This window comes from Muntiacus reevesi, chromosome 4 (genome assembly GCF_963930625.1).
Source record: "Muntiacus reevesi chromosome 4, mMunRee1.1, whole genome shotgun sequence".
Classification (NCBI taxonomy): Eukaryota; Metazoa; Chordata; class Mammalia; order Artiodactyla; family Cervidae; genus Muntiacus; species Muntiacus reevesi.
Genome location: NC_089252.1, coordinates 143,735,601 through 143,758,241, shown reverse-complemented (window position 1 = coordinate 143,758,241; position 22,641 = coordinate 143,735,601). Strand labels below are relative to the sequence as shown.

General features: G+C 41.9%; 1 protein-coding gene across 2 annotated transcripts; it reads right to left on the bottom strand.

Annotated features, from left to right (window-relative positions):
* Positions 1-9,867: 9,867 nt before the first annotated feature.
* LOC136166053 (keratin, type II cytoskeletal 6A-like) lies at positions 9,868-14,678 on the bottom strand. Of its 2 annotated transcripts, XM_065932081.1 has the most exons (10): positions 14,453-14,678; positions 14,139-14,392; positions 13,041-13,255; positions 12,643-12,703; positions 12,408-12,503; positions 12,117-12,281; positions 11,547-11,672; positions 10,484-10,704; positions 10,234-10,268; positions 9,868-10,124 (listed from the first exon to the last, which is right to left on the bottom strand). In XM_065932081.1, exons 1-10 carry the CDS (start codon positions 14,676-14,678, stop codon positions 9,868-9,870), a joined length of 1,656 nt encoding a protein of 551 aa, XP_065788153.1. The 2 variants fall into 2 exon arrangements, with proteins under 2 accessions (XP_065788153.1, XP_065788152.1); XM_065932080.1 differs by having other exon boundaries at positions 14,139-14,678.
* Between the last annotated feature and the right edge of the window lie 7,963 nt (positions 14,679-22,641).

Below are 22,641 nucleotides of genomic sequence, written 5' to 3'. Positions count from 1 at the left end.
TCTACTAACCCTGGGATTCTTCATTTCTTTCTTCTCTAGTTGCTTTAGGTGTAGAGTTAGGTTATTTATTTGACTTTTTTCTTGTTTCTTGAGGTAAGCCTGTAATGCTATGATCCTTCCCCTTAGCACTTCTTTTACAGTGTCCCATAGGTTTTGGGTTGTTGTGTTTTCATTTTCATTCATTTCTATGCATATTTTTATTTCTTTTTTTATTTCTTCTATGATTTGTTGGTTATTTAGAAGCGTGTTATTTAACCTCCATATGTTTGAATTTTTAACAATTTTTTTCCTGTAATTAAGATCTAATCTTACTGCACTGTGGTCAGAAAAGATGACTGGAATGATTTCAATTTTTTTGAATTTACCAAGACTAGATTTATGGCCCAGGATGTGATCTATTCTGGAGAAGGTTCTGTGTGCACTTGAGAAAAAGGTGAAGTTGATTGTTTTGGGATGAAATGTCCTATAGATATCAATTAGGTCTAGCTGGCCCATTGTGCCATTTAAAGTTTGTGTTTCCTTGTTAATTTTCTGTTTAGTTAATCTATCCATAGTTGTGAGTGGGGTATTAAAGTCTCCCACTATTATTGTGTTACTATTAATTTCCTCTTTCATACTCGTTAGCGTTTGCCTTACATATTGCGGTGCTCCTATGTTGGGTGCATATATATTTATAATTGTTTTATCTTCTTCTTGGATTGATCCTTTGATCATTATGTAGTGTCCTTCTTTGTCTCTTTTCACAGCCTTTATTTGAAAGTCTAATTTATCTGATATGAGTATTGCGACTCCTGCTTTTTTTGTTCTCCGTTTGCATGAAATATTTTTTTCCAGCCCTTTGCTTTTAGTCTGTATGTGTCTCTTGTTTTGAGGTGGGTCTCTTGTAGACAGCATATATAGGGGTCTTGTTTTTGTATCCATTCAGCCAGTCTTTGTCTTTTGGTTGGGGCATTCAACCCATTTACATTTAAGGTAGTTATTGATAGGTATGGTCCTGTTACCATTTACTTTGTTGTTTTGGGTTCACGTTTATACAACCTCTCTGCATTTCCTGTCTAGAGAAGATCCTTTAGCATTTGTTGAAGAGCTGATTTGGTGGTGCTGAATTCTCTCAGCTTTTGCTTGTCTGTAAAGCTTTTGAATTCAGATATGAAGGAGATCCTTGTTGGGTACAGTAATCTAGGTTGTAGGTTATTCTCTTTCATTACTTGAAGTATGTCCTGCCATTCCCTTCTGGCCTGGAGGGTTTCTATTGATAGATCAGCTGTTATCCTTATGGGAATCCCTTCGTGTGTTATTTGTGGCTTCTCCCTTGCTGCTTTTAATATTTGTTCTTTGTTAATTTGATTAATATGTGTCTTGGGGTGTTTCACCTTGGGTTTATCCTGTTTGGGCCTCTCTGGGTTTCTTGGACTTGGGTGGCTATTTCCTTTCCCATTTTAGGGAAGTTTTCAGCTATTATCTCCTCAAGTATTTTCTCATGGCCTTTTTTTGTCTTCTTCTTCTGGGACTCCTATGATTCAAATGTTGGGGCGTTTCACATTGACCCAGAGGTCTCTGAGGTTGTCCTCATTTCTTTTGATTCTTTTTTCTTTTTCCTCTCTGCTTCATTTATTTCCACCATTTTATCTTCTACCTCACTTATCCTATCTTCTGTCTCCGTTATTCTACTCTTGGTTCCCTCCAGAGTGTTTTTGATCTCATGTATTGCATTATTCATTTTTAATTGACTCTTTTTTATTTCTTCTAGGTCTTTATTAAACATTTCTTGCATCTTCTCAATCTTTGTCTCCAGGCTATTTATCTGTAACTCCATTTTGTTTTCAAGATTTTGGATCATTTTTATTATCATTATTATAAATTCTTTTTCAGGTAGATTCCCTATCTCCTCCTCTTTTGTTTGACTTGGCGGGCATTTTTCATGTTCCTTTACCTGTTGGGTATTTCTCTGCCTTTTCATCTTGTTTAGATTTCTGTGTCTGGAGTGGGCTTTCTGTATTCTGGAGTTCTGTGGTTCCTTTTTATTGTGGAGGTTTCACCCAGTGGGTGGGGTTGGATGATTGGCTTGTCAAGGTTTCCTGGTTAGGGAAGCTTGCGTCGGTGCTCTGGTGCGTGGAACTGAATTTCTTCTCTCTGGAGTGCAATGGAGTGCCCAGTAATGAGTTTTGAGATGGGCCTATGTGTTAGGTGTGACTTTGGGCAGCCTGTATGTTGACGCTCAGGGCTATGTTCCTGCATTGCTGGAGAATTTGTGTTGTATGTCTTGCTCTGAAACTTACTGGCTCTTGGGTGGTGGTTGGTTTCAGTGTAGGTATGGAGGCTTTTGGATGGTCTCTTATTACTTAAAGTTCCATGTAGTCAGGAGTTTTCTGGTGTTCTCAGGTTTTGGGCTTAAGTCTCCTGCCTCTGGATTTCAGTCTTATTCTTCCAGTAGTCTCAAGACTTCTCCAACTATACAGCACTGATAATAAAACTTCTAGGTTAGTGGTGAAAAGATTCTCCACCATGAGGGACACCCAGAGAGGTTCACAGAGTCACATGTAAAAGAGGAGAGGGAGGAGGGCGATAAAGATGAGCAGGAGGAGAAAAAGGAGGACTCAAGAGGAGAGAGACAGATCTATGCAGTTATCTGTTCCCAAAGTGTTCTCTGTAGCCCAGACACCCACAAAGATTCACAGAATTGGATTGGGAAGAGAAGGGGAAAGGAGGAAATAGAGGTGTTCTGAGGTGGAAAAAGGAGAGTCAAAAGTGGGAGAGAGTAATCAACACACTCCTGAATAAAAATGGGAACTGAATATTGGATTCTTAAATGTCCAAAATTTATATCACATACTGAAAAACAAAGATTAAAAATCTAGAGTAGAGGTTAGACTCTTAAAAATACAATATTAAAAACAAAAACAAAAGCGCAAAAAATTTTAGAAATATATATGAAGTTTGGTTTAAAAATAGGGCTTCTCTTTTTTTTTTGCAAGGTTATAGTGAAATGAAAATGAAAGTTAAGGAGTAATAGAGGACTTTAAAAGAAAATAAGAGAAAAAGAAAAGAAGAAAAGAAAAAAAAACAAGAAAAAAAATTTTTCCTAATTAAAAAAATCATAAAAATCTCTGAAAATGAAAGTTAAGGAGTAATGGGGGAGTAATAGGGAATTTTAAAAGAAAATAAAAGAGAAAAAAGAAAAGAAAAGAAAAAAATTTTTTTAATTAAAAAAAAAGGTAAAAATATATCTAGGAATTTCTCTGGAGCTGTTGCAGTCAGTGTGGGTTCGGTTCCGTTTCAGATAGCTCCTCGTTCCAGCTTACAGCTTACACTTCTAGATATCTGTAGGCCCCTTTCGGTGTAGTCGGTGTTATCTACAGGGATTTTAATCTGTTGCACCGGTCCCTTCTGAAGCAGTTCCCTTTGTTTATTTGGCTTCTGTTTGCCGTCTCTTCAGTGCCTAATTTCTGCCCTGACACAGGCGGGCGGAGGTGGTCTCTTGTTCAGGTTCGCTAGTTCCGTCGCGCTGCGGGGAGGGAGGGGCGCTGCTTTCCCCGTCTACGCTGCTCAGGTTCCGGGCTGCTCTATATGGAGCGTGCCCTGTGTTGCGTGTGGTTCCAGTTTTCCGGTATTCCACAAAAGCACGGACTCCGTTGCGCCTGTGTTTTGTGTCTTCCCCGGCCCAAGCAGCTCAGGCAGCCAGGAGCTTGACGGGCGCACTCTCCCTGGGTGCGGAGCGCCCTCTCCCCTCCGCAGCCCCAGCCTCAGTTTCCGCCCAGACTGGTCGGTGCCTGTGCCTTGTGTTTAGCCGCGACCCTCCCGGTGGATGTCAACCATCCAGAATCTCAGGAGGTCTTTGGTTAGAAACTGGAGGCCTGTTTGCAGTGTGGTAGGGGATGCCATCTTTGGGACTGAGTTTGCCCCTTTCCCCTCCCCACTGCCTCCTGCCTCTGGCAGGGCTGGGCCGGTCCACAGTCGGCAAGCTCTTCTCTGGACTTGCTCACACCCTTTGTTCTGCGAACAGCCGGCAGTGTGTTCGGGCAGGTGAATTTTCTCTCTCTATCCCACAGTTTAAGTTGGTATCTCACAAAAGCTCCCTCCGATTGCCCTCAGGGCACTCAGGCCCGCTCCTCTCTGTTCAGCCCCCACCTGCTGGTGGCAGATGCAGGAGTCTGGGGTACTTTTCTGCTGGGAGTTGCTTTTAGGCACGTAATCTGTGGGTTTTATTTATTTTTCCTCCTAGTTAGGTTGCCCTCTGAGATTTGAAAACTTCCCCGAGACCCGCCAGTGCGAGGCTTTCCTGGTGTTTGGAAACTTCCTCTATTAAGACTCCCTTCCTGGGACGAGTCTCCATCCCTAGCTCTTTTGTCTCTCTTTTTACCTTTTATATTTTGTCCTACCTCCTTTCAAAGACAATGGACTGCTTTTCTGGGCACCTGATGTCCTCAGCTAGCGATCAGAAGTTGTTTTGTGAAGTTTGCTCTGCGTTCAATTGTTCTTTCGATGAATTTGTAGGGGAGAAAGTGGTCTCCCCGTCCTATTCCTCTGCCATCTTGGCTCCTCCCCCTCAAATTTCCCTTTATTCTTATTTATTTTTATAATTTGTTCAACTCAGGATCTAAATAAAGTCCATGCATGTTTATTTGGGTGATATATCCTTTAAATAATACATCCTTTATATCATTTACTCTTAATTTTTTGGCCATTTATTTGTTAAATAAACTAGGTTGCCTGTTTACAAAGGTCTGTATAGTCAAACCTATGGTTTTTCCAGTAGTCACATATGGATGTGAGAGTTGGACCATAAAGAAAGCTGAGCGCCAAAGAACTGATGCCTTTGAATTGTGGTGCTGGAGAAGACTCTTGAGAGTACCTTGGACAACAAGGAAATCAAACCAGTCAATCCTAAAGGAAATCAATCCTGAATATTCATTGGAAGGACTGATGCTGAAGCTGAAACTCCAATACTTTGGCCACCTGATGTGAGAAGCTGACTCATTAGAAAAGACCCTGATGCTGGGAAAGATTGAAGACAAAAGAAGAGCACAACAGATAACGAAGTGGTTAGATAGCATCACCAAGTCAATGGACATGATTGAGAAAACTCTAGAAGAGAGTGAAGGACAGGGAAGCCTGGCATGCTTTAGTCCATGGGGTTGCAAAGAGTCAGAAATAACTTAATGACCAAGCAACAACAACAACTTATCCTATGGAGTTTTCCACTCTTTGGCTTTTGTGATTGCCTTCTCTGATATCATTCCATATGAACCCGGGTCTCCTGCATTGCAGGCAGATTCTTTACCACCTGAGCCACCAAGAAAGCCCTATATAGATATAGGCAAATGTATAACTATATATGTACATATATTTGCAGAATTCTTGCATCATTTTGTGTTTCCACAGCAGTGTAAGAGTGTTTCAGTTGCTCCATATTGTTGCCTTGGTATCCTCAATTATTGTGATGTTAGCTATCACATTCTAAGAATATATGATTGTATCTCTGTGGAGGTTTTTAAAATTTAATTTATTTAAACTTAAAACCTGCAAAAACATTTAAGCCATTTCTCTCACTTCTCCCGCCTCTCCCCACCTCTGGTAACCAACAATCTGGTCTCTGCATCTATGAGTTTAGCTTTTAAATTTTTGAAAATGCATTTGCTTTTTGGATTTCACATATGAGAGATTTGCAGTACTTGTCTTTCTCTGTCTGACTTATGTCACTTAACGTAAAACCCTAGAGATCCATCCATGTTGTCACAAGCTGCAAGACTTCATTCTTTATACCCATATATGATATTTGTTGTTGTTGTTCAGTTACTAATCGTGTCCAACTCTTTGCAACTCCATGGACTGCAGCACGCCAGGCTTCCCTGTCCTTCACTCTCACTCGAAGTTTGCTCAAACTCATGTCCATTGAGTCAGTGACGCCATCCAACCATCTCATCCTCTGTCTTCCCCTTCTCCTCCTGCCTTCAATCTTTCCCAGCCTCAGGGTCTTTTCCAATGAGTTGGCTTTTTGCATCAGCTAGTCAAAATATTGGAGTTTCAACTTCAGCATCAGTCCTTTCAATGAATATTCAGGATTGATTTCCTTTAGGATTTACTGGTTTGATCTTGCAGTCCAAGGGACTCTAAGGAGTCTTCTCCAACACCACAATTCAGAAACATCAGTTCTTTGGTGCTCAGCTTTCCTTATGGTCCAACTCTCACATCTGTACATAACTACTGGAAAAACCATTTGACTAGATGGATCTTTGTTGGCAAAATGATGTCTTTGCTTTTTAATATGTTGTCTAGGTTTTGCATAATTTAAGATGACTAAATTACGCACGTTTGCCTATATTTATTTGTCAAAATGAATCTCAGTGCAAATCCCCAACCACCTAATTGAAGATGTTTCTGTGCTTTGGGAGGGACCGTTTGTGTGTGTGAGGTTGCGTATGTGTATGTACACTCTTTTCTGTTAGGTGTTCAAATTATGCTTGTGTTGAATCTCCTTTGTAATTTTTGTCTATCCTATATCCTCTTGACCTTTCTTTAACCTCTTGTTAACTCCCATTAAGACCCTGATTCTCTTTTCTCAATATTCTCCCATATGCTCTTTGCTGTTCATTCAGCATATGTCTTGCCCTTTGTACTGACATCAGCTTGGCCTTCATCTCCCTGCTAGTTTTATTTTTCTCTCTGCCTCAAATCTGACTTCTCTAAATAACGTTTTATATCTTACTCTCTCATTATATGCTTTTTTCCCTTGAATTTTATAGAGAATTTATTTTATTTTGGCAATATTTTATAATGACTTTGTTCTGATGAGTGCTCATTATCTGCCTTTTGATTTTCCTATTCATTTCATTTTTTAATGTGTATTTCTTTTGTTGGTCCTGGAATGGTTTCCATCTGACTAGTGCTCATCTTTGAAAGAGGTGAACTCCTTCTAGATGAGTTGTTGGCAGAAAGTATTCTGGGGAGTGAGCCGGGGGCATATTCAGGCTAACAGGCTATGTGAATAATTCTATTATTACTTAAAAACCTTGCCCAATGAATCACTGCAGAATAACTTACAATTCGCAGTCTCCGCTTTTTTCCCTCTTGTTTAACAAAATGCTGCCAATAGGAGCAATCAAATGTCTCTGATTTGTTATCCAATTCTACTTCTCAGTTTCTAGAAAGTTCATGACTAACAGGGTCCTGCCTCAGGTCATGCACCCCGTGACTTTTGCAAACAGGAGATTCTTGGATTTGCGCCTGAGGAACTATGCTTCACACTGACTAGTAGTGTTAAATGAGTCAGCCAAGCCTGGCATACTGAACACCTAAACATCAGGCTGCTCCTATAGCATGTGTTCAGCTACTGTTTTTGATGAAGATTTTTTTTGTATACCAGGAGCTGAAAAACAACAACAAAAAATTAAAAAAAGCCAAAACAGCAAACTGAGAACAACCACCTCTCCCTATGATGGGACACTCCACCACATAACAGGGCTTGCTCTGAACCTAGAGAGCAGTCCCAGGTGAATGCTGAAGACTTCTCAAGACATTTCTGAACATGTGTTTTGCCTGGACCTAGGCACAGTTTTCTAAATGTTCTCCTATACACAGCTGCCTTTGAATGTCCTCATTTCCCAGAGTCTCTCTGTAGCTTAGCCTCTGGACCTTGGATGGTCAGAGGGTCTATTGTGTATCTTCTCCCGTAGTCTTTTGCCCCAGGTCTCTGTGTGTTTGCAGTCTGCCCTGTAGTTTTTACTGAGTGTCTCTGCTACTTCTCTTGCCTGCATCTGAATTTATGTGAAACAAAGGTGAGAACCTTGCAGCATTTCTTCAGGAATGCCCCCCAGATGTGTTTGAAGAGGCTTGCACGATAATTTGCAAATAGTCTGCATCTGCATCTTCGATTCAAGATGCATGTGCTGGGGGGTGGAGGGTGATCAAGAGGAACAAATGGGTTTGAGGGGAGACGGGCGTGTGGGAGGGGAATTGGGAAAAAAAGTTCACGAACAAGGTTGCTGTCTGCTCAAAACCACAACTGCACCACATATAGGGGAGGGAAAGTGCTAGGAACATTGTCATGAAATTTTGCTGTAATATGGAAGATGGATTTTCTTGACAGTGCATTTGCTTGACTATTGCAAATTTTGAGTGTTTTCCAGATCTCCTACAATGTTTTGACAGATTCTGGTTGTTTTCTCAATGTTTCTTTAGCAAAAGGAGAGTTTGGCGCTTTCCAGTCTGCTCTTTTGCTATCAACATCCGCACCTTAAGATTTTAATTAGATAAATCCATGTCTGCATCTTATTTTGCCATCTGTTTATTATTCACTGTTGTATTCTATGTATTTTTCCTAATCAGTATTTTCTTTCCATTACTCCTCATAGGTACATAATAATACTGACACTAAGTGGGCATAGATTTTGGAACCCAGTCATCACATACCTGCTGTTGGGGAAGTTTTGGGGAGAGTGAGGAGGTACCAATATGAGAGGCTGCCCACTTCACTGGGGGAATGGTTATAGGAGAACACAGCAGTATACTGACAAGAAGATCCAGAGGCACCCTGTCCATGCTATTGAAACCAGGAAACTTTCTCTCATGATGTAAGAGCCTGGGGGCAAAGGAGATAATGGTCACTCATGAGGAAATAGGGACTGATATGGCCAAAAGGCAGCACCAGTGAATGAGGAGCCTTGCACCATATACTGAGTTTAAATTATCCCCATTCAGAGAAGTCATAGCAGCCAGGGCACACCAGAGAGATGAGAGACTCAGGTTCACCCACCTCCTAGAGAGTGTTAGGGTGTGAGAAGGTGGAAATTACCATTCTTATTTTGCCTTCGCACTTTAAGAAACCAGCATCTGAGTTTTCTGCTGAATTTGATCAACTCCCCCACTTTCAGTTTTTCCATGCTGGGAAGATGGTTGGAATTCACATCCATGTATATACTTCTTCCTGTGTTTGTACTATTTCTTCAGGATACATATACAGAAATAGAGTTTCAGTTCAGAAGTATATATACTTTAATTATCCTTGATATACTTTCTCAGGCAAGTTTGTTGGTCAGGAAGTTAACTCTAAATAAAAATCAAATATCCCATTTAATTGCTAAATGTTGTTCTGCTCTGATGGGCCAGAAACATGATTGCTCTAATGAACATTAAGACTTGACCCCTTGAGTGTGGGTTGAGTGGCCTTAGGAGGAGAAACTAATTGATTACACTTGGCCCCAACAATAAAAAGCAGGGTATACATGATGCTGGACCAGAGTCCTCCCATGACACTTGCCAAACATTTGGATTCAATTGTATCTGTGAGAGAAAGCTGATTATCAGTATCCCAAGCTGCTGTTTGTTGAAGTTCTCTACAGGAAGGGAGTGAGGCACATGGGCGTGGGGAGTGTGCTTATGCCTGAGAAGAATGCTTCACTTGTCACATGAAAACCTCAAGAACCATTGGTGACAAAGAAAGGCTATGTGAAACCACACATTATATGATAAATCTGCTTTATTTAGCAATACAAGTGAGCAAAGAGCAGAGGAAGCAACACAGGGATACAAACCCTGTACATCATAGAACTAGTCACTTATGCTTTCACAATCATTGTAAGGGAGGAACACAACATCTCTGAGATTGGATCTCCTGGCCCAGTGGAAAGTAACTGGAATTGCCCTGTCTGAACTAGGACCCAAGTAGCGACCTTCTAGTGGTGAACAATGGAAGCTCAGTTGCAACAGGTTTTGGGAGAGAAGAGATGAGGACACTCAGCAACTTCAGTTCTAATTCAAGAAGTAAGAAAAGGAAGCAGGAAAGAGGGAGCAACTGGAGGAGAGAGCAAAGGAGGGAGCAAAACAGAGGGAGCCTGAGACATTGTGGGAGCTTGAGCCCATGGCAGGCCTTCAGTGCTTGTAGCTCTTCCTGCTGGAGGAGGTGGTGGTGGTGGTGTATTTGATGGCGGAACTGCTGCCCCCAGAGGAGCTGAAGCCACCCCCGATGGCTCTGCCACTGCCAGCGCTGAAGCCACCTCCAAGGCTGTGGCCGCCGCTGTAGGAGTAGCCGCTTCCTCCGCTCACGCCTAAGCCACCGCCGAGACCGCCGGCACCGCCATAGCTGCCGGCACCGCCATAGCCACCAGAGACGGTGGACTGCACCACGGCTGTGGAGGCAAGGGGCAAGGTCAGGACAAGATGGTGAGCTCACTCTGCCACACAGAGTCCAGTCAGGGGGACGCAAGGGCAAGGGCCGGGGGCAGGTGAAGTACTTACAGATGTTGACTTGTCCAACGCCTTCCCCACTCAGCCTAGGAGAGAGAAGACACAGCCATGATGAGGCCCAGAGCCACAGCTGGGCCCGCACGGGAAACCTCCGTGTGAGGAGACTCCCCAGGAGCCTGCCTTCCCAGGGCTCTTCTGGGAGTAGCACTATGACCAGCACTAGAGTGCCTTCCATGGGTTCATTGGCAGGGCTTCTTGGAGATGGAGCCAGATGACTGAGGAGGTTGTGTGAGTTACTCACCTGCACTCCTCACCCTCCAGCAGCTTCCTGTAGGTGGCAATCTCCACGTCCAGGGCCAGCTTGACATTCATGAGCTCCTGGTACTCCTTCAGCAGCCGTGCCATGTCCTGCTTGGCCTTCTGCAGGGCGTCCTCCAGGCCGGTCAGCTTGCTCCTGGCATCCTTGAGGGCCAGCTCCCCACGCTGCTCAGCGTCGGCGATGGCGGATTGCAGACTGGTGCACTAGAGGGGAGGAGGGGCAGATGAACTTGAATGTGGGCTCCAGGGGAGAGGAAGCATAGTTCTACTTTCCCAGTGAGGAAGAACTCTAGAGCCCAGATCTCATGGAAATGGATGTTTGATTTTTTTTTTGTCCAGTCTTTCTCCATTCTACAAACATTAACTAGTCTCGGAGTCCGTTAAGAAAATCTCTTCCAAAAAAAAGAAAATCTATTCCCTTCTCTGTTAACCACCCTAATGGTGATGGGGCTGAAAGATGCCACAACAGACTGAAGACCAGGGGACACGGGAAGAAATGAACCTACTGTCTAGTTTTCAATGTTGACACTTTGGATAAGTTCACATGGATGTACAATAACTTATACAAAACCGCAAACATTCTCACTGAAAGATGATTTTATCTCAAACTCTTGAGACCTCACCTTCCTTTCACTTCACAGTTTTTATTGAACAGCCCTCATTTGTCCTGTGTCTTTTCTCAGATTCTTTTTCACATTGAGTATGAGCATATTTGCAGTATTCTTCCCCACACTTTCTAGCCTGAGCTTTTCTTTGCCAACCTGTGTCTTGCATACCCTACTCAATCATTCTCCTTAAGGAATCTCATTTCAATGCCTCTAGACTGTGTGTAGGAAAAATTGACCAGTTGAGATTCATCCTATCCTGAGTTTTTTTCCGGCTCTTAAGTTGGGATCCATCTCTCTAACCTAGGGAAACTCAACCATGACAGGTCCTCCTCTCTCTGCTTTTATCTCAGTGCCCAAGAATTTCCCATATGATGTTTGATGATACCTGATAGTCTACGAAGGAAAGGATGCTTTTCTCTTCCATGGTCCCCACTGTACCTGCTTCTTGACATGGTCGATCTCAGATCTCAGCCTCTGGATCACACGGTTGATCTCAGTGATCTCCTGCTTGGTATTGCGCAGGTCATCCCCGTGTCTGCCTGCTGTCACCCGCAGCTCCTCGTACTATAAACCAGAGGGAGACAAAGTGGTGTCCATGGGTTTTATATGACACTAATCAAGGTTTTAAAAATTGAATCTAGCGGTTTTCCCTAAGACATTTAAAGAAAACTGGTGTTACTAGGTCATTGACACTCTTCACCAATCACACATCATCCTTGGTAGGACCACTGACTGACTGGTTTTCTTCAGGAAAAGCAATGTTCTGTACTGTTGCTGAGAAACAGCATTAAGATAAAGCTAAAATGAAGGTCACTCACCTTGATCTACATTAGCTTTCATCTTAACCTGGGTTCTTTGACCTACGAGACTTGGACATAATTACCCAAAAGATCTACCCTGAAAGTCCCCCACTTCTTAGTTGTAGTTTCCCAACTGAAGTCTATAGCCACATTGATGTTCTCAGAGGAGGCACAGGGATTCTTCATCAGCTGCCACCTCACCACTCACCTTGGACTGGTACCAGGACTCAGCCTCAGCCCGGCTCCTCTGAGCGATCTCCTCATATTGGGCTTTGACTTCAGCGATGATGCTGTCCAGGTCCAGGTTGCGGTTGTTGTCCATGGAGAGGACCACAGAAGTGTCTGAGATGTGGGTTTGCATCTGAGCCAGTTCCTGCAGAACAAGAGATCATCCAGTCATCTTTGGTCCTGATTTTTAGAGAGGTACCTAGAGCAAAGATATTCTAGTCTTCACAAATCTCTTTAAAGGCAATGAAACAGAATGCAGAGAGATACTTACAGCCTCATAGAAGGTTCTTAGGAAGTTGATCTCATCTGTGAGAGCGTCTACCTTGGCTTGTAGTTCAACCTTGTTCATGTAGGCAATATCCACATCCTGGGGAACAAGCCGACAGACTGGGATCAGATGAGCCCTCCTGCCCAGCCTGCTCCTGTTTTAGTCTCCTTGATGATTCTTTTCTCAGAATCCTCCCCTTCAGGAAAGGAGCATGAACCCCTGATCTGACCCATCTTACCTTCTTCAGTTTCACAAACTCATTCTCTGCTGCCGTGCGCTTGTTGATTTCATCCTCATATCTGGAATTAAAAGGAATAAAATCTAATTGAGTCAGCAGTGAAGATGATACAGAAATAGCAGCCTGGGATCTCTGCTACCCAGATTGGATATATATAAATGAGACCTGTCAATAAGCCTAAAGGTTGTAATTTGTGGTTTCTAATTTCTTTACTCTGCTACTCTTCCCATTTAACTTTTATGGCCCTTTTGTTCTTCAGGGTTTGTGTTTAGTAACAATTGTAATGTCATGTCTATTGACATGTTTTACTAAGAATCATGCCCTCATTGGACCTGGTCGTCTAATAGACTGCAGTGTGGGCTTCAGGAATCTAAGGTGTTTTCTTTCCTGTAACTCACTTGTTCTTGAAGTCCTCCACTGTGTCCTGCATGCCCCTGAGCTCTGAGTCCAGACGGCCTCTCTCCCCAAGGATACTATCCAGCTGTCTCCTGAGGCTGTTGATGTACTGCTCGAACAGAGGCTCCAGGTTCTGCCTCACGGTCCTGGTGCCCTGTTCCTGCAGCAGGGTCCACTTGGTGTCCAGGACCTTGTTCTGCTGCTCCAGGAACCGCACCTGCAGGGAGACAGATGGTTATCGGTGAGTTGACAAGTCCCCAGGCCCCTCTGGTGGCCCGGTGATTGGGCTGCTCCAGAGCCTGTACAGAGGCTGACAGTTCTGCTCCCCTGACTCTTTAGCTTCATACCACACAGGTCTCATGGCCAAGTTTCTCCAGGGAGCTGTCAGATGTTCCGTCCCTCTCGCTTATGGAGACTGTCAGGGACTTTCAATCCTTCCTGTCTTCCTCTCTACGTGGACAAGTACAAACGTACTTTATCATAGCATTTTTCTCGTATTGCACAGAGCTTTTACAAAGCACATACCTCAGTTAAGGCATATCAGATATTTATAATCTAATGATTAAGATTCCATTTCTATTAATGACTGGATTAACCTTGTTTCCCATATAGTGCACGAATACAGCTGATACAAAGTCCCTTAATGCTCATTTTCTGGTTCTACAGGATATATTCTTGAGTTGCGTTTCCTCAAACCCCCCTTTTTTTTTTACTTTCTTTCCTCCCTCCAGCATACATCTATGTGGATGACTCAAATAAAGTTTCCACTGCAATACTCTTTTAACTTTCTTAGACCATTCAGAAGATAAAGCCATCTCATTGCACTCTCTCATTTTCTGTTCTTTCCTTCAGGATTATCAAGAACTGGGAATGTTTCCTTGGCAGGAATGGGGTCAAGTGAGGGATGATTAATTGTAAATGATTTCCATCTCCTTCTGCCTGGGGTCCACATGAAGCCTGTCCTGCATCCCAGTGGAGAGCTCGCCTAAAATCCCACCTGCCTCTCCCCTGAGTCTACCCCCCCCCACCCCCTGTAGGACGTTAGTTGGCTCTCTTGGGCACTCTGCAATCCCCACTGGGGGCAGATGCTCCCAACTCACCTTGTCGATGAAGGAGGCAAACTTGTTGTTGAGGGTCTTGATCTGCTCCCGCTCCTCAGTCCTCACCCGCTGGATGGTGGGGTCGATTTGCAGGTTGAGGGGAGTCAGGAGACTCTGGTTGACGGTCACCTCTTGGATGCCTCCAGGGGGGCACACAGGAAAGCCAGCACCACCGAAGCCACCTCCAAAGCCAGCTCCACCACCGAACCCAAAGCCGCTACCAGCCCCAGCACCAAAACCAAATCCACTCCCGGCTCCACCTCCGAAGCCATAGCCAACTCCAATTCTGCCGCCATATCCACCACCGATGACACAGCTGCCTCCTGCGATGGAGATCCTCTTGGAGCCCCCCAGGCCATAGAGGCTGCGGCTGCCAAAGCCAGCTCCTCCACACACTCCAGCGAGGCCGCCACTGCCCCTGGAGCGGGACAGGGACACGCTGCTGAAGCCAGAGCGGCAGACCCCAGGGACTCTGGCTGAGCCGGCACTGAAGCCCCTGCGGCTGCTGCTTTGGGTCTTCACGATGGATTTGCAAGACATGGTTCCTGAAGAAGAAGAGACTGAGGCAGAAGCGAGGGGTGGAGTGTAGGGCTGAGAGGAGCAGGTCTGTAAGAGGAACTTCCCGGCAGCCGCTTATATATGGAGAAACTGGGCTGGGCTCAGTCCTGGAAGGTGAGCCTGCAGGTTGGGAAGGGCCGGGCTTCACAAAGAGTGAGATCACATCGGTTTATTAGAAAAGTTATGAAACATGAAGATTGCATTTTTGGTTTCCTTTAGTCAGGGAAAATTTCTCCTGCCTTCCAGCTTTGACAGCTCTGAGAACAGTAAGACTAGTCTCAACCCAACTGAGCTGGGAGTTAGTCAGCAACTCACACAAAGGTTCTCCACGTTATGCTCATGTGTGAAATGTACTGAGGCTCGTCTGCCCTGGTGTTTCACCCACCAGCCAGAGGTCCTGGAGAGCAAAATAGCCTATTGCTTTCCTTATAACTGTAATTATTAGTGTTTGTCATTAATTACAGAAGTTAAACATGGCCTTTTTTGCTTTCCCTAAAAATTTCCCACAGCTAGGTATGTAGATTTGCAATATAAATGGGACTCTGTATACCTATTGCTGGATTTTATAAAAATTAATTTCTCATGGTCAGCCTTATTTCTTCTACACTCTCATGCAATTCCTTATCAACTCTAATATTCTGAGAAGTAGTTCCCAAATATTTTGTTATATCTTTAGAATACAATTCAATATTATCTGTAAATGAGTTGCTCTTTTACACATACCCTTTATATATCCTTAATACTTAGATGTTCATTAACATCCAGATGCATTTATTCAATCTTGGAAAAGTCTCTTTTTGTTATTTATGTTTTGCATTTGCTTTTCCAAATCAGGATTCTAATAAGTTCCATAAATCTTGTGTTTGGGTGATATATTTAACATATTGTATCTTTATATTTCAAGTCATTAAATCTGCCTCCCCCTTTCCACTTGCAGTTTATTTGTGAAAAAAAGCAAAACAGTTTTATTTATGTTTTTCAGTTGTCCAATCTGGGAGTGTTAATTTGCATAATCATGTCATCTTCTCTAAGATGGTATCAAGTCCTTCTTCTATCCTATGTACTGACAGTTCAAACTAGAAACTTAATAAGCTATCTCCTTAAACATTACAGATATAAATGTCAGAATGCCTATTTATATACATAATATTGATATTTACACATCTACTTATTCATTTTAAAATGTTAAATAAGTAATACATGTTTAAGGAAAAAATTACATGCTCGAGGCCATTCCCCAGTCCTATATAGTAAGACAGGCATAGGTGTTACCATTCCCTGTGTATGCTTGTAGTCACCTCACCTAAATATTTCTGTGCTTCTCCTAGGGCATGTTTGAAGCATGTGAGAATATATGTTGAATATATACATACATATATGATATATATATATACACACTCTTTTACAATTATGCTTATGGTATATGTACCTTGTCTCCCATGTCTCCTCTCTCAGTTCTCACGCAGCATTCTCTGAGTGCTGTTTCCTGTGGGTTGTTTCCTTCACCTTTACATGTGATCCATTGTTGTGCATCAGTAAGGTCTTGTGCTGTTTTCAGCCTGGCCTTCATTTCTATGGTGGTTTTATCATTTTTCTCTACTGCTTATCTGCGGTTTACCAGCTAGTAATTTAATCTTTTATTTCTCACTCTATTGCCCCTTGGCTTTATTATTTCATTAAGTTTGTTTCATTGCCTCTTAAGAAATATCTTACCGTGATGCCTTCCTGTTGAATGTTTTCTAAGTGCCTCTTGCTTTTCCTTTTCCTTGTGTTTTTTGTTTTGTTTGCTTGTTTATCTGTTTGCTTTAATGTAAAGTGTCCTTTGTGGGTCCTGGAATGGTTCCTTCCTGACAAGGGCTCATCTCTGAATGATTTGAGATCCTTTTGGACCTGCCTTTACAGACAGTTTTCTGGGAGGAGAGGCCAGACCACAACCAGAATAACAGGAATTCTCAGTAGGACACAGGCTGTGTAAATAGTTCTTTTAATTTTAATTCATCCAAGCCAAGGAAGTTGTCTGCAGAGCGGCTCACAGTTCAGTCTCGGTTTTCTTTGCTTCTCCAACAAGCTGCCAATAGGCATTGCCTCTGATTCCTACTCAACCCTGCCTTCCCTGTGTCTTGAAACTTCAGGGCAAATAGGCCCTGCCTATAGTCCACACACCCACTTCTGACTGTTGCAAAGATCGATTCTTTGATTCTTGGATATGTACCTGAGGATGTGTTCTTCATATTCACGTAGCAGGAGTTACATGAGTCAGAGGTGCCTGGCAACAGGAAGACCTCAGGGTTAGCTTTGTGTGCTGTTCTGTTTCCCACGTTGTTTCGTTTTGATTTGTCTGTTTTTGAAAGTGTTCTTCACTGGATTTTCTGAGGTATGCATTGAGGACATCTTCTTTCTGAGTTTTCCCAACATCTATGATTGCTTTCTCTCTTTCTGTAGGAAGGATTTTCTATTCTTTTTTTTTTTTTTTTTTTTTGATTGAAGGAACTTAAGATGTTTTCCTTTTGGTGGCTGAGGGTGGAGATTACTTTTATGATTCTTGTTCTCCTTGTTTGGTTTAAGGCAATTTCTAAGAAGGAGAGATACCTCCATTTCAGCTACATTCAGAAGTCTCCTGTTCATATGTTTATATTTAAAACACATAGCATTTAAAATATTAAGTAATAATTGATGTTAGAAATATTGCCTTTCTTTTCTTGCACTACATGGAAACTATTGGGTTCAATGAAGACTTCATTGCTCAGGACCCCCTCCTGAACCTGATGGGGTCACCTGAAAGTTGTCTACAATACATCAGATTTACCATCATCAGAAATTTCATTCCCAAATATATTAGTGCTCTTCGTAGTGGAACAATCTCCTTTACTACTTAATCAAAGTTTGTATCTTCGGAAGTCCAGTGGATACAATGAGAGACAATAGTATGTAAACAGCCAAAACAGCCATGTACCAATCTTCCAGATTAAACACTTATCCATATTTCTCAGTATTGTCTCATCTAATTCCCCTACTTCTCCTATTGAAATCTACTTTTTTGTTGATGTATCTTCAAGAAAATTAAGACATTAAGTCATTTCAATTGTCAGTATTTGCAAGCATGCCTATGAAAGGATGACTTTTTAATCTAACTGTGTAACAGTTTTGTATCTGTAGCAACAGTTGCTTCTTAATGAAACCAAATGTCCTTTTATGTTCACACTTTTCTGGTTATTTCAGAGATGTCTTTTTATACTGGCTTACTAGAAGCAACATCTTAACTAGATTCTTGGGTCTCTTAAAATTCTTTCATACTGTAATAGATCCCTTTTTAATACCACTGATTTGTGGACAAATTGGCTTTTTCTCTGGTATGTCTACACTTGATTTGGTTCATTGTTTCCGGTTGGTGCCACATAACTTCTAACCCCAGTTTTCCTATATAGTAGTTACATAAGTTAATTAGACTTTTCCTGTTGTTTCAGGTAAGGTTATGTCTCAGTTGGTCCTGTGTGCCGATATTGCCTCAGCTTGTGAGGCACATAATGCTAGCTATCCAGTTTAGTGATGTTAAGACTGATCCGTAGTATAGCTATAGTTCCAGGCTTATCCCTCCATTAAAAAGTGCTGAATAAATTTGTCATCTAATATTTTACCATTCATTGGTCAAGTCCCACAATCATTATTCATTAGAGTTTGCAAATCTGTAATTTTGAATTTAACATCTCTCCTCCTTATTTATCAACTGGGAGTCATCTATAAAGAAGAAATCTTTATTGTTTACTTTTTAGATAGTAATATGTATTTTATTCAGACAGGAAAGGCAGAATAATTGCTTCTTTCTTATAATTTTGTAATTTTCATAACAGTGAATTGGGACCATCATAATTTCCAAATATAATTGAGGAAGTTTTGTTTGTTTGTTATTTTGGTTTTGTATGATTATAAATCCACAGTTCAAAAAATATATTCAATATATTTCTGTCCACTGCAGGCATTAAACCTTTTGGGTACTTAAACTGTCCCATTTTACACCAGTTGAGTTCTTCAGATTTTCTTCTGTGGCCTTTTCACAGGGTCCCAGTGGGTTTTGAAAGCTTCTTTGTTAACAAGGATGAGAAGTCTCAGGTTACCTTGTACTTATCTTGCAGCAGACATGGAATCAGTCATTTCTGTGAGTAGCTGAGGTGCCTTTTATTGGGAAATGGCATTTAAAAGCTAGAATTTGTATGCTAGGGATGTTCATTGTTACTGGGTTCTTCTAGGCTTGATGTCTTTTCAAAATACAGATCTAGAAATATGTAAAAACAAATTCAGAAAATATTTAAATCAGAAGTTTATAGATATATTTCAAATTCAAATGGGAGGATATAGGATGATTTTATAACTGTTTTTTTTTTTTTAACTATATCTGAAAAGCTTAGCTCTGAATGGCATATTCCTTATTTGCTCTGTTCTACAACAAACCTGACATCTGGGCTTACCAGATAGCTCAGTTGGTAAAGAATCAGCCTGTAATGCAGGAGACCTGGTTTGATCCCTGGGTCAGGAAGATCCCCTGGAGAAGGGATAGGGTACCCACTCCAGTGTTCTTGGGCTTCCCTTGTGGCTCAGCTGGTAAAGAATCTGCCTGCAATGCAGGAGACCTGGGAAGATTCCCCCAGAGAAGGGAAAGGCTACCCACTCCAGTATTCTGGACTGGAGAATTTCATGGACTGTATAGTCCATGGGGTCACAAAGAGTTGGACACAGCTGAGTGACTTTCACCTTCACAACAATATGAGAATCCAGATTAACTCTAACCTTGTGGTTGCAAACTAAAGCAGGAAAAAAAAAGATCCTCCATTATTACATTGGTTGGAGAGAAATTTCTTAAGTGAGGGAGTACAGATATGGATGGCAGTGCGCTTCAAGAAGGGGATGCTACAGTTGCATGAGAAGACTGGGGACAATAAGAGCATGGGAGAAAATGGCACATTTGAGTGAACCTGCCTCTAAGACTAAAGAGGATGATTTCCCACCCCTACTCCCTTTCTAGTGTTGAAGGGACATCCCTGGAGTCTTCAAGGTGACAGCCTTGAAGAGAAGAGATGGCCTAGAGAAAGTCATGGTCCAAGATATCCAGTTGCTCTCAAAGATGGACTCCTCAACACCTTTTTCCTCCCATCCTGAGGTCTCAGTTCAGTTCAGTTCAGTCGCTCAGTCATATCCGACTCTGTGATCCCATGAACCACAGCACACCAGGCCTCCCTGTCCATCACCAACTCCCAGAGTCCACCCAAACCCATGTCCATTGTGTTGGTGATGCCATCCAACCATCTCATCCTCTGTCGTTCCCTTCTCCTCCTGCCCTCAATCTTTCACAGCATCAGGGTCTTTTCAAATGAGTCAGCTCTCCACATCAGGTGGCCAAAGTATTGGAGTTTCAGCTTCAGCACCAGTCCTTCCAGTGAACACCCAGGACTGATATCCTTTAGGATGGACTGGTTGGATCTCCTTGCAATCCAAGGGACTCTCAAGAGTCTTCTCCAACACCAAAGTTCAAAAGCATCAATTCTTCTGCGCTCAGCTTTCTTTATAGTCCAACTCGCCCATTCATACATGACTACTGGAAAAACCATAGCCTTGACTAGACTGACATTTTGTTGGCAAAGTAATGTCTCTGCTTTTTAATATGCTATCTAGGTTGGTCATAACTTTCCTTCCAAGGAGTAAACGTCTTTTAATTTCATGGCTGAAATCACCATCTGCAGTGATTTTAGAGCCCAGAAAAATAAAGTCAGCCATTGTTTCAACTGTTTCCCCATCTATTTGCCATGAAGTGATGAGACCAGATGTCATGATATTAATTTTCTGAATGTTGAGCTTTAAGCCAACCTTTTCACTCTCTTCTTTCACTTTCATTGAGAGGTTCTTTAGTTCTTCTTCACTTTCTGCCATAAGGGTGATGTCATCTGCATATCTGAGGATATTGCTATTTCTTCTGGCAATCTTGATTCCAGCTTGTGCTTCCTCCAGCCCAACATTTCTCATGATGTACTCTGCATAGAAGTTAAATAAGCAGGGTGATGACACACAGTCTTGACGTACTCCTTTTCCTATTTGGTACCAGTCTGTTGTTCCATGTCCAGTTTTAACTGTTGCTTCCTGACCTATATACAGGTTTCTCAAGAGGCAGGTCAGGTGGTCTGGTATTCCCATCTCTTTCAAGGACAAGTATGATGAAGGGTTATTTAGCAGGGAGTCTGCAGAGAATGCCTCCTGGGGCATGCAGCAGGCAGAGGAGAGCAATCTGCTCTCAGGACCTTTGGAAATGTTCCCTCTTCTGCTTGTGCCACACCCTGTGCCCCCATGAACTGTGATGTCATTCATCAGTCTGTGCTGGGGATATGTTCTAGCCAACATAGCTAGAATCTACCTTGTATGGCTCACAAGTAATTATCCTGGATCACAGAAGATTCAGGTAAGGTGAACTTTGGATATGGCTTCTAAGCAGAAAAACTTCTATTTGAGATTGTTATGAAAAAGATGTATTTTCTGTACTTTCCAGGTACCTAGACTCCATCCTGGAGGAAGCAATTAACTTTAGGAGCCAAATCCAGTATCTAACAACCTTTGGTACTTCCGAGTCCTTCCTTGCTTCAAAAGCAAGACTTTACTGTTTCAATAGAAAAAAAAAAAATGTTTATTCCTATTCAGCCCTCATAGAACAAAAGAAATCAATCTGAAAATTTTAATCTCATGCACATTAATCAAGAGATTGAAATTTTTCTTTCTAATATCAAAATTGTAACCACATTTAATTTCAGATGTCATACAATGAGGATATCATGGGGAACACACTTTCTCTTTTGAAATAACAAGGTTCAACATCAAAAGACTTAGGAAGTGCACAGATTAAAAAAATGCAGTTTACTGGAGTTAAAACCAACACGAGATTGTCAATATTATTGTTTTATCATTAGCCATTCAATGATTTCTCTGTATCTCTGTCCCTCCAACTGTCTTTCTGTTTCTTTGTGACTCTGTCTCTTTCTTTACCTTGCTTATTTTATAATTTTGTATGAAAATTAGTAAAAAAAAATACAGATGATACTTTGAACCCCTTGCCTTAAATGTTTTCCATAATAACTGTGTTTCATTTAGTCATTGTGTCTCCTTAGACCTTTCTTGGTTTAATACAGTTTGTCAGATTTTCCTTGTCTTCGTGACTTAGAAAGTTTTGAGGAACTCTGCCCGTCTGTTTTGTTGATGTCCAACATTGTGCTTTTTCTGATGTTGTCTCACGAATAGACTGGAGTTGTGGTGTTTTGGGGAAAGAACATAGAGGTGATCTACACTTTTTAACACATCATCTTAGGGTACATGCTATGAAAATAACTTACTGCTTTAATATTAGCCTTGATCATCTGGCTGAGGAAGTGTTTGATTGATTTCTCTTCAGTAAAGTCACTCTTTCCCCCCATTTTCAGACTGTACTCTTTGGAAGGAAGTCATCATGCACATCCCACATCCCACATCTTTTAGCAGGGAGTACTTATTCACTTGTTCGCATGGGGACCACGTATGTAACTAAAAGAAATTCTTTTGCCTGAGACTCTTCAATCATCCTTCATGAATTAATTTAATCAATCACTCATTCACATTGATAGATACCACGAATAATTATTTCATAATTGGGCTTTAATCCAAATATTATTTATCTATTTATTTAAGGCTCAAGAAGTTTCAGTTTGCCCACTAATAGCTCTTTCAGTGTCTTCTGTGACTATTTCTTCACTTTTTGCCACTGAAAGATGCTCCAGAATCACCTTTGCATATACTCCTCCCCATTCATAGAATCAGACATATCTCCTCGATTCTTCAGAAGAGAACTTGCATGGTATTAGGTGGATTCTCCAGAGAAATCACCTGAGATTAGGGCCGTGGACAAAACAGACTGGAAACAATTACTGGATCTCAGGAA